Consider the following 12,546-nt stretch of genomic DNA (forward strand, 5'->3'; position numbering starts at 1 on the left):
TCAATTTTCTGTTGCTTGATGCTGTTGTTTAATTGGAAGAGCTGCCGCCATTGTTTTAGTTTCGCTGCTTTTTAGTTTCCATTTTTATAGATTAGCTGAAAATGTTTTTGGTTCCACGCTACGTTTTTAAATATTTAGTTTTAGACTATATGTTACTCCACAAATCGAACAACATATTCGCCGAACCATTACTCCATGCTACCACTGCTATGAAGTCTTGGCTGCACAAATTCCTTTCTTCCTGCTTATGCCAACTCAAAATCCCCAAAATCTGGAGACGAGCTAAGGTAATCGCGATCCCAAGCTTCATAAGCCAGATGAGGATCCGAAGAGCTATCGATCTATATCTCTTCTCTGCATCCCTTTCACACTCTGCGAACGTCTCATATACAGTACACTAGATTCGAGCCAATTGTAGATCTCTTGCCCTGGGAACATGCCGGTTTCTGACGTGGAAAATCTACTGTAGACCAAGTCACACACATGACAAGATATTGAAGACTGCTGGTTTGATACAAAGAAGAAGGCCGGTGCTGTGTTTCTTAACCTCACTGCCCCCTAAGGCACTGTAGCCTCACTTGCAAACTGCTCCGCCTGATCCCGGACAGGTACATGTTTTTCACTATCATAAAGCTTGTTTGCAACATGAGTTTTACCTTCAACACCGGAAATGGTAAACTAAGCAGGTTAGGACGCCTTAAAAATGTGGCGTACTCAGGGATCTGTCCTGGATCCCCTTCTATTTAAAAATTACACCAACAACTTATTTTTCTTCATGTTCTGGGGGAGAGGGTTTATTCCTTTTACCACCTCAAAGATACCCTGATGTGTCTCTGTTTATTGTCATTAACCTGATATTTTCATTTATCTGGACTCACCACGAGGTTGAAAATATGAGTCCCAATTCAACATGAGTCTTATTTGCTTCCATTCTAATATGTAAGTGAGGTTTGGCTTCCTCATTGGCGTTCGAGTGCGGCGCGGAGGAACAAACTGCTGACCATGTCATTTTTGAATGCCTCATTCACAAGGCGCCAAATGGAATGCATGGCATAGCATAACTTTGTGAAGCTACTACACTCACCTTGCTTTCCATCAACTGCCCTGAAATTTGAACAATCCTGTCTCACACGAAAGAAGACTCGCAACCTGTCAACACGGTAGCCTATCTGCAAAGTACGCCTATGCAGATAATTTTGCCATTGTATTACACCAGTCAAAAGTAAAACATTGAGAAACATTAGAAGGAAAAACCAGGACATGTCGATGTTTCGGCATATCTCTAGAAATGGAGATTACAGCTCAGCGAAACCAAAACAGTAACGATCAAAGCCTTCCATTTAAAAAACCAGGAAGCGAAACGTGAGCTCCAAATCAACACCGATGAAAAAACCATGTGTCACGATTTCTTTCTATCTCTTACCAGGAAAGAGACTTGGAAAGATTCAATGAAGTAGTTTAATGGGATATTACCGAAAAGCAGTCAATCAAATGGTCGGATAGTTCTACTAATAAGATGATAAATGAAAATTCTTGAAGGACTTTAACGAACGGCTGAACACTTCCAACAAATATCAAAGTAACAGTGAACAGCAATATATTCCAACGCTTGTAACTCTTAATCGACTTTAACGTGGTTCACTCACAGCTTCTCATGTAACTCATTCAATTACTTCAACTCTCAATCAGCAACAATCTCTGCATCTATTGCCAACCAACTACAACAACAACAATCTCTCATAATTACACAAATTACACCACTATTTATAGCAGGTTGTTTGGTCTAGTAACTTCGAGAAGGTTACGTAATGATACATCATAAGAACTCATTGTTCTGTCAAGTTGCACTACAATTAAACATCTTTGTGACGTCATAAACCCTGCACCTCGCAAAATATGAGAAGCAAGCAAAAGATTATTCCCGACTCGCACGTAGACAGAATGTTCTAGAAATACGTCACAAAATAAACACTTCGCAATCAGAGGTCACTATCACTACAGTGCAGTATAATTATAGAAAAATAATATACTGTATATAAATTTAAAGACTTTTTCTGGTATTATGAAAATATTTAGCTTAGTAGCCTACTGCAAAATGTTGTTAATCAACAATTCTTGCCATGCTAATAACTAATAAGCACCGCAAAGACATTTGCCTGATAATAATCAAGGAAAGACAGTTTTATAGACTCTTACGAAAAGGATGAAAATCCAACTCATTGCTTTTTTAGTGGGAACACTGTTCATGAGTTACGATAAGAACGTTTTTTCCGTGATTTCCACAAGTGTTTATTTCATGGTGCCTGGCTTCTTTCTCCCTGTTATTGGAGCCTATTATTCGCTGATATGTTTGCAGGCAGTGGTGGCCTTAAGGTTTTGTGGGCCCTGGGCAAGAAGTAATATGAAGGCCCCCTACAGCACGGTATCGAAAAATTAAAGTACGCAAACTCAAATAATCATAAATCACAATAACACGATAGGAGAAATTAACATGATACAACGACAAACAGCGATGGTAAGAGAGAAAGTTGTATTTCATGCTGTGACATCTTCACATCACTCTGATGCTATGTTGTGCCACCACACCCAGTGCCCTCCGAATTCTACACCACCTGTCTGCAGCACTTACACAAAATGCACCTTTCTAGCTTTTATTGCGGCAAACTCTTTAATAAGAGAAGCATTGTCCGATGTTTTGCCCACGTTGTGCTCAATTGAAACAACAGCTAGTCCAACCAAGCGTTCTTGGCTCATTGTAGATTAAGGTAATTTTTATCAACTTTAGTTTAGAAATTTTTTTTATTTTCTTTGCATTTTTGGGCTTCAGACATGTACTTGTAAGGTCGTCCGGTAGACATAGTTATTAAAGAATGCCATCCATTCACACTTAAAAGAATGTATAGTTTCTACCATAAATTCAATCACAAAACAGTAGTAGCTATAAAGTGCAAGCAACGGAGTGTCTGCAACTGAAATTTACAAGTTTACAAAACAACAATCAAAATATTACGGTCGAGGAACTGACTGGGCCGCCCTAATGACCGATACGTAGGATTAACATAATTTTTACTGTTTGTAATGTGTTCTAGATATAGTTTACTACTAAACATTTAAATGTTTAAGTTAGTAGTAAACACATTACAAACATTAAACATGATTTTGATACACGGCTTAGCCGCATTTGTCCACGAGAAGCTGAACTGGAGACTGGTTGAACAATCCTCTTCAGACTCAGAGATTGAATGACTAAGTGTGGACGTCAACCGCTACAAAATCGTAAACATCTACAAGCCACCTCCCTCGCCATTCACTCCGACGGCCATCCCAGTGTACCCCCACCCCTGCCTTTATGCTGGTGATTTGCCAGCACGTCGACTGGGGATACCGCATCACCAGTCCTTCTGGTGCATGTCTGGCTAACTGGGCATCAAATAACAACTATGCCCCACTGTACAACCCCAAAGACGAAGCCAGCTTCACATCCGGGCGATGGGGCACTGGAACGAACCCAGACATGGCCTTTGCTAGCATTGGCAACGACAATCAGCTTCCGGACAGACGTGTGCTACAGAAGTTCCCTCGGTCCCAACACCGACCTTCTCTCATTACCGCAATACAGCTCAAGACACCAATTCCGAGTGAACCAGTCAAGCCGTGGAACTTCCGTAAAGCCGACTGGAATCGCTTTAGCGTCCTTACCAACAAGTTCACAAATGAGTTACCTCCACCTAACTGTCACAAAGTGGACGAGGCCTACCAGAACTTTTGCAACACCATCTTAACATGTGCCAAACAATCCATCCCTCGCGGTCGTAGAAGTAACTACACTCCGTGCTGGGATGCAGAGTGCGAGCGCCTCTACCAATCTTTTGTTAGCTCTTCAGATGGTCAAACAACACCCTCAGCCGCCAAGGCTCTTCTGGAAAGACTCGATGCAAAAAGAAAAGAACGCTGGACAGAGACCATTCAATCTATCGATCTTTCGCACTCAAGCCGTACAGCGTGGAGCACACTCAATAACCTCACGGGACGATCAAGACAATCACCCTGACAATGTCCCATTCCTGCTAATAAGATCGCATCGCAGGTAATAAAAAATGGGATATATAAGCCGTGTGACCGTGCCTCTGATCGGTTTGTTACCAAAGAAGTGACAAAGCTTTAGAAGATCAACACACCCAACCAGGAGAGCATTTCTAGCTCCTTCTCACGGAGCGAATTCAATGCTGCCCTCAAGCACCTAAAACCTGGTAAGGCCCCTGGTCCAGATAGGATATGTCCAGAGCTTATCATGCACGCTGGTTATGTTCTAAAGTCCTGGTTATGCGATTTCCTGTCGTCCTGCCTGCGCCGCCTCAATATTCCTAAAGTATGGAGAAGATCTGTGATTGTCGCGATCCCTAAGCCAAACAAACCACTAGACGATGCAAAGAGCTATCGTCCATCTCCCATCCCTTTCAAGATCCTTGAGAGACTGATCTACGCCCGTGTCGAACCAATAATCGACCCACTGCTTTCCAAGGAACAAGCTGGTTTCTGACACCGGAGGTTAACTGTAGCCAAGTCACACTACTAACTCAGGATATTGAGCAGAGTTTCTCGGCAAAAAAGAAAGCGGGGGGGGGGCTGTTTTTATCGACCTAACAGCAGCCTATGACACTGTTTGGCACCGTGGCCTAGTCTACAAGCTACTCCGCCTACTCCCTGATAGGCACATGGTCAAAATGATCATGGAACTTATCCACAACAGGAGTTTTACCCTTACCACCGGAAGCGGAAAACCAAGTAGACTACGGTGACTCAAAAACGGTGTCCCACAGGGATCAGTCTTGGCACCCCTCTTTTTCAACGTCTATGCGCACGACCTACCATCAACAACATCTGACAAATATGCATATGCTGATGACTTGGCCATCTTGTACTCTGCAAAAGACTGGCAATCATTACAAATGACGTTGAGCCAAGACATGACGACCATATCTAGATACCTTCATCAATGGAAACTGAAGCTCAGCGAAAGTAAAACTGTGACGGCAGCCTTCCATCTCAACAACAGGGAGGCAAAACGTGACCTGAAAGTGACCATTAACGGCAAAATTATGCCGCCCTGCCCAAAACCAACATACTTTGGGGTTACACTTGACAGGTCACTCACATACCGTTACCATTTACAGGCACTACGCAAAAAGCTGACATCTCGAGTCGCCCTGCTGAGACGTCTGGCAGGCACAACTTGGGGTGCAGGTGCTGACACCTTGCGCACTGCAACTCTGGCTCTGGTTCACTCCACTGCTGAATACTGGGACCCTGCCTGGTGCCGCAGTGCCCACACCCGCCTCATTGACAGCCCAATCAACTACGCATTGCGAACTGTGACTGGATGCCTGCGCCCAACTCTAACAGAGTATTTACCAATCCTTGCAGGCATTCAACCTGCTGAGCTCCGCCGAAAGGGAGCCATCATACACCTGGCTCGCCGGGCGGGGATCCTAACCACTTGCTTCATGCAAAACTCAACATCCCACCTCAGGAATCCCCCCGGAAACTAAAGTCAAGACACCCCTTTGTGCCAGCTGCTGTTGAATTACTACATCCATTCAGCGATCATGCCACCAGCGCAGCACACTTCATGGAAGATACTTGGAATGCAGCGTGGTGCGCCACCGACACCAAATTACATGGTTTTATACCCCACCCAGTGGCACGCCCCCCTGGTATGGATCTGCCTCGGCCGACTTGAGTTAAGCTCAACAGAATCTGAACCGGAGTCGATCTCTTCCATTCCAACATGCACAAGTGGGGTCTGGCTCCCTCATCGGCCTGCGTATGCGGCGCGGAGGAACAAACTGCTGACCATGTCGTTCTCGAGTGTCCCATCTACAAGGCACCAAATGGAACGCATGGTATAGCAACGCTGGACGAAGCTACACTCACCTGGCTCTCCACCACCTGCCCTGAAATTTGATCTAGTCTCAAACGAAAGAAGAAGATGATTTTGATCCCACTTGTCAGTAATTTTTAGTAGTTTAATAATTAATTAATGAAGAAAAATACACCTATAAAAGTAAAAAAAAAGAAACACCTTCAAACAGGGTTGCCAGATGCTGGTTGAAAAAATCTGCTGCACTTTAAAGCAAGTCATAAACAGCATTTATGCTGAAAGAACAACCTGGCAACATTTTATATAACGCACAGTCGCACACTGCTCTTCTAAGGTAGTTTCGGATTTCGTACCTCTTCAAAGCCTTGGTTCTGCCCTATAATAGGCTCCTTAATGAAGAAATATGTAGCCTATGGCTGTAAATAAGCTGATAAATGAAATATTAAGCATTGCGTTTTCTTATGTTGTGGCCTACTGGTAACTTATTATTATTAGGTTTGGTGGCCGTGCTTAACTATATTTATCGATATATATATATAACGCTGTATTTTATCTTTTCATGCACGTCTTAAATCGTTAAGGTCTTGCCACCTTTTCCTTTTGTTGGTTTTGTTACTGTATTTTTTTTTCACAATATCATTTCTTTTGCATTCTGGCAAAGAAAAATAAATTGAATTGAATATTCTGTTTTTCTAGGCTGGCTTTTTCAAGAGCAAATATGGCGAAAGAAAAATACAGGCTCAACAAAGTATCCGCGAGAGCCGGCGAGTGCAAGCAGAGAACCCCGAGACACTATACACTGAGATCAAATAGCTATATCATATATAGCTATTGTAAGAACAGACTAATTTTAATAATAAAATCAAACGTGCGACTGTCAAATTGTCACTGGTAACGGTGGTAAATCCCTTTTCAAGTCCGCAGTCGAAATATGTCTGACCGACGCTCTGTAAGCCGTTGTTTGATGCCCATCTAGACCAAGCACGTGGCTATATCTCGTCCAAATACTCAATGGTATGAAAAAAATGCTGTCCTAATGTGCATCGATAGTCTCTTTATGGTTACAGCCAGTGGCTTACGCAAGGGGTGGGGGTGGGTAGGTCATGGGCCATGCCCCCGTTCAAAAATGTTGATTTTTCTTAGATTTTTTGTGATTGTGTAGTGGAAGCAAGATATTGTTGGAGTGGTCTTGTGTAGCAGGGCCGTATTAACCGCTCCTCGTAGCCTACCCTCCGAAGGGGAAGAGTCACGGTTGTTAGAGGCCCACTCATTTAACCCTATCTTAATACGAGCTGTTTTCGTACGCGGAAAGCACGTCACGGACTACCTTAGCTCCGTGCTAATTAATCGCTAATAACGAGCTATGAAAATCACAGAGCCAAAATATTTTACAAGATAATAGCCATGTGTATTGTGCATATAGAAATTAAATTTTACCCAACAAATTTATTGAAACAAATTGTTTGAGATGAAAAATCGTCAGAAAGTCGGTTCTTCTTTTAATTTTTTGAAAATAGCTTCATAATTGAAATTTTTTTAATTATAACAAGGCCTAATGCTAAATTAAACAAAAAATTAATTTTCCTCATAAATATAAGTCGTTTCTAGGCGTTTTTACATTTCAAAGTAATTGCACTAACATTTATATTGCATTAACATAATATATAACTAACATTGCACGAAAATGTCTAGCCACTTTAGACGAAATGCTTATTGTGAAGGGCAGGAAGGTAGAAAAATTACCACTTTAGGTTTAGAAAATTCGCAAAGAATAGAAATTAAAAGTCAAGAAATTTTACATTTCTAGCTCGATATTCAAAACAGAAGCTCGATATTTATTAGCTTAAATTATTATGCAAGGCCCTACTTACCGCTTCCAAAACCCCGGTTAGTTGACGCACATCTCTGGGGCCCACCCATATTCATATTTATTTGGAGCAGCGTTTTCGTCAATTTTAAATAAAAAATGTGACAATGTTGCTACAAAAACTCGTATTTCATAGCTTAGGCTGCATCCATCCGGCTTGTATCGATCATCACTTGGATTGAATATTTTAAATCAGCGAAGACAGCAAATCAATGTTATCTTGTTAGAGTTTACAAAAGAAACAATAGGGCTCTCTCGCTTTTTTGGAAAATGTGTTTCAACAGTTGATAGCGCAAGACCTGTCCAAAATTAAATGCTCGTGAAACAACGAAGATGTTCAATAATGGCATTCAGAAGGATTGACATGGGCTATCCAGCGTATAGCCTACTTTTGCATTCGAGATTACTTGTTTAATTCAAAACCTTTTTAGGAGGAGGAGCTTGCATAACGCATATATGGAAGGAAACTTCACGTCGCCAAATTTTTTGTGACACCTTGTTAAAGTAGGCTGTTTGCATTTAATCCAGCGTCTTATTTTTTTTTTTTTTTTATGGCAAACACTGCCTTATTCTTTTTAGTCTTTTTTAGTTTTTGTATGTCAAGAGTGATGCAATTACATGTTTTAGAGACGGCCTTTTCATTGCCAAATTATCACAACGACCCTGTAAAATCATTTAGCTACCGTTATTTTAGTTGAACTTCAGAAATCTTTGCATCGTTATGTAGTCAACGATGAAGTCCCAACATATTGAGGAGTTAGTCTTATGTTTTTGATCTGAATTAACCACTTATAGACTAGTTCAAAAACATTTTAGGCACCTTCACTGAAATGTAGAGGTCAAGTAATGAATTTCGGAGGTAGAAGGACGAGATGGTGCTCATACGCCCTGTAGGGTAGGCCTTCTTTTTCGTTATATATGTTCAGAATGCGATAATTTCTGTTTAAAGTAAGCCTAAGGTACCGCAATAAATTGCATTCGATATTCAAACTTTCACAAAGGGGTTTGATTTATGCTTTAATCTATGGACATTGCTTGTTAAACGTTAATGTAACTATTACCGTAGCCTACTACATTTATTATTATTACACTTTTTACTTATCCGTTTAGGTCTAATATCATGCTTTTCCTATCCACATATCTAATAATTCAATCCAAAAGTGCAGTAAAATATGTAGCCTAACGATAGGCTACAAAGATCGTGAAAATTCATATTTATCAACAGATAGCCTCGGCTACCTTAAAGTGTAGTCAGACCATAAAGTAGCATTAGGCTAGCCTACTCTTTATAAAAAAAAGTCAAATTATTTTGAACGCCCCCTCCACTAATAAGAAAATCCTGCGTACGCCACTGAACGTACCTTCAATACGCCTAGTTCGCTGGGTTGACTAAGCTAACTGCGTCATCTACGTAAAACATTAGTAAGCCTAAATCACATTTTTTCATTTTTAGTACAAAATCTGCCGTATTTAAATGAGTAAACTCGTTGCTGCAAACTAAAAACTTATCGTCATTGCACGCTGAGTAGCCTATGTTAGGCTAACCTTACACAATATGATGTAGGCCTAGGCTACTGGTTATTACCGTATTAGCAAATGGACGTTGTTTCAATTCGATTCGAAAAAATTTCGAATGCTTCCCCACCCCCTTGAGAAAATCCCACTGGATCCAGATCAATGATTGATTTGTATCTAATTCCTGCAACCAATTGATTTCACTTTCATGCACACATATAAAAATGCTAAAATAAAGTTATGTCAATCTAAAATATATAGGCCTTTTGATTTTTCTGCTTTTACTTCAGGATCCCCACGTGCTCATATGCTATTTATTGTTGAAGCCGAAGGAGTTGTTTGTATACTGCAGATTACATTATTCTTTTTTCAAAGCATAATTTTATAGACTGCATGTTGACAGCATTTAATCGATTTAAATTGTTCTGATATTTTATTTATTTTTGAAACTTTGTAGTTTTGTGACTGTGAATTGGATGTGATGTCATCATATTATAATAAAATTAGATTGCGGTCCAATGACAGTTTTATACAAATACGAATAGTTATGCAGTAGCCTACAAGTGTAGGCTAGATAATACAATAAAAACATCAAGACCAACCTTCATGTCTACAACATCATTCATTAAAGCATGTCTTGCAAAACTAGGCTACTATGGCTGTCAATTTGAAATAAAAATATTTTGAAATATTTTGTTTCGAAGCGAAATTTCTTGGCTTAATTTTGTTTCGATTCAAAATAATTTCTGAGTAAAGAATTTCGTTTCATTTCGAAATCCAAGCCATTTTTTTTCGTTCTGTGTTCGAAACGAAATTGAATTTGGGGATTTAAAAAGTGCCAAAACTTATACTTCAAAGTGAATTTGCATCATACATTTCCAATGTTTGATAATAATATAATCGCAACTCACAAAAAATAAAATCTCGAAAAGCTTATGAGATTCTCCTTTTTCTCTTTATTATACTTGCCTCAGCCAGGGTACAATTTTCCATTAGTGTTGCTAAATAAGGAATGTTATCCCCATTAGGTCGTTTAATGAAGATGTTATTGAATTTGGTGCTGAATTGCAGTCAAACTTGATGTTCGCCCTTCGTATTCCAAAGATGGCCAAAGAGACTGGGTCAAGCTTTAGTAGTAGGCTATGTGATTGGTGTGCATGAGTGCGTAGATGACTGATTAGGGCTAGGCCTATCTGTATTCAAACTTACACTTTTACCGATATTCAGTTCAGTTTGTTTTTATTTCTGACGATCACAACGAAAAAAACTGTATATGACAATCATAGCAGAGCTCCAGAAAAAGGTAGAAGCGAATAGAATTCCAATCGAACTTCAAGCAATGAAAAATGGTCTTAAGCTGCCACCGCTGTCGATCCACTATTAAAGCTGATTTTGTTTGATAAAGAGGAAGGACATTTATCCGACGAACAACGAAGTTCAGGAAACGAAAACGAATAAAACAATTGCTGCAGGGTGGGAATTTTTAGAAGAGAAAAAAAAATAAAAGACTTGTTCGGAAAAGCGCTAGCAGATGATTTCGAAAGCGAATTGCAAAGCTTTTGGAAACGCAGATTTTGTTGGTTATCATTACCAGCCACTTCCACCACAAGTGAGCGTTTGTGGTTTGTTGCTGGTAACATTGTGGTACCAGATCGAGCATCCATGAACACATCAGGGGTTTATTTGCTCTTTCGCAGAGCAACGATCAGGTACTCCATTAGACACGTGCCTTCTTCGCACGATTTTATAACCTCCGTTGAATGTGCCCATTCTTTTTCTTGTTTGCAGGCTATTGCATCGTTTTTGCATTGAGTAGAAGTAATATTTAATTTTAAAAAAATTCTCAAAAATTGACATCGGCTAACCCGGACGCAACTTTCCAAAAGGTATCATAAAAAAAACTATGTTGAAACTCTGTAAGAACAAAGAAAAAACGCAAATCGTAGCTAAATTAAGTCATCGGCTGACTTGGCGCAGAGGGTTAGGGCGATGGTAGCCATTTCATTAATTGACTCTCACCACTGTTATTGCTGTTTTTTCTTCCGTAAGTACTAAACAAAGTTCAAAGTAATAAATCTCGGTAACCAGCCCTGCGTTAAGAGCCTCTACAACTAAGCTTATGCAAAACTACCAAGAATAACCTATCAAGGCTTTGTCAGTCCGAGGATAAAGATTCAAAACCAACCAACTCAAAGTAGGGAATTTTTTTATGGTACCATTTGGAAAGTTGCTACCCGGTAAGAGAGTTGTTTCAAACATCTCAATCTTTTATTAAATTTGGTTGTTTACGTTTCTGTAATCCAGTACTTCGTTCTGCTTGGAGGAGAAAGGATGGTGACCTCTTTTCCAAATGCCTCACTTTGTTTGCAAAAAAAGGATGTTTAAAATTTTCTGTTGATTTCTAAAGCAATGGCCAAGTTCAGTAGCCTAATAGTATTTGAATATACGCCTTTAGCGTCCAAAATAGATTAGATAGCCTATTTAGATAGCTTTTGCATAGCCTACCGCAAAATTTATTATCAGTAATGTCACATGTCATGCAGGATAGCGCTACACAGTGTGTAGCTCCATAGCATCTTTTCATAGTATATCAGTGATGTCATATGTCAGGCATGATCGCGTAAAATTTTTCGGGCAGTGGGTAGCGTTAAAGCATAGATGACTTATTCCCCTCTTCTTCTCGTTTATACAGTTCCTGCAAGCAGAGACTAAAACAAAATATTATCTGAGCAAAACACGTTTTACACAGAACAAAGTTTCACATAAAAAAGGCAATGAGTGTTTAACACAGTGTTTCCCAACCCGAGTCCGCGGACTCAAATGAGTCCGCGAAAGGTTCTGGGTGAGTACACAAGCACATCAACTAAGATCATATATGTAAGCAATATGTGTTTCAATGTTAAACTTTAACACAGCGGTTCCACACAGCTGAGGCATATTCGGCTGAGCTGTATGGCAAGGCTAGAGCACTTGTACGTAAGGTTGATGCTGGGGCTCCCCATCCCGTTACTGCCAGGCTTCTCGAGAGGTTATTTCGCGAGGATTACCTTGGCACGGAGTGACTCGATGTGGGGTCTGTAGGTCAACTGCCGGTCAAGTTTTACTCCAAGGTAAGTTGTTTGCAGTATATGGTAAAGGATTTCCTTTACCATAAAGGTAAAGGATTTCTTTATAGTAAAGGATTTTTAGGAAGTAAAAGATCTAAAGATCTAAAGTAAAGGATCTTTACTTTATGGTAAAGGATTTCCTTTTAGCGGGACAGACAGTTGACGCTGAGATTCCC

At 40.1% G+C, this 12,546-nt stretch overlaps 1 protein-coding gene across 1 annotated transcript in view; it reads left to right on the forward strand.

Moving 5' to 3' along the window:
• Nucleotides 1-7,460, forward strand: part of LOC145768989 (integrin alpha-2-like) — a 91,368-nt gene extending 83,908 nt beyond the window's left edge. The window contains exon 26 of the mRNA XM_082580589.1: nt 6,578-7,460. Coding sequence (XP_082436715.1) covers nt 6,578-6,694 — 117 coding nt within the window. The 3' untranslated portion in view covers nt 6,695-7,460. The remainder of the gene's footprint in view (nt 1-6,577) is intronic.
• The last annotated feature ends 5,086 nt before the right edge of the window (nt 7,461-12,546 follow it).

The sequence above is a fragment of the Aplidium turbinatum genome, chromosome 4 (assembly GCF_918807975.1).
Source record: "Aplidium turbinatum chromosome 4, kaAplTurb1.1, whole genome shotgun sequence".
Taxonomy (NCBI): Eukaryota; Metazoa; Chordata; class Ascidiacea; order Aplousobranchia; family Polyclinidae; genus Aplidium; species Aplidium turbinatum.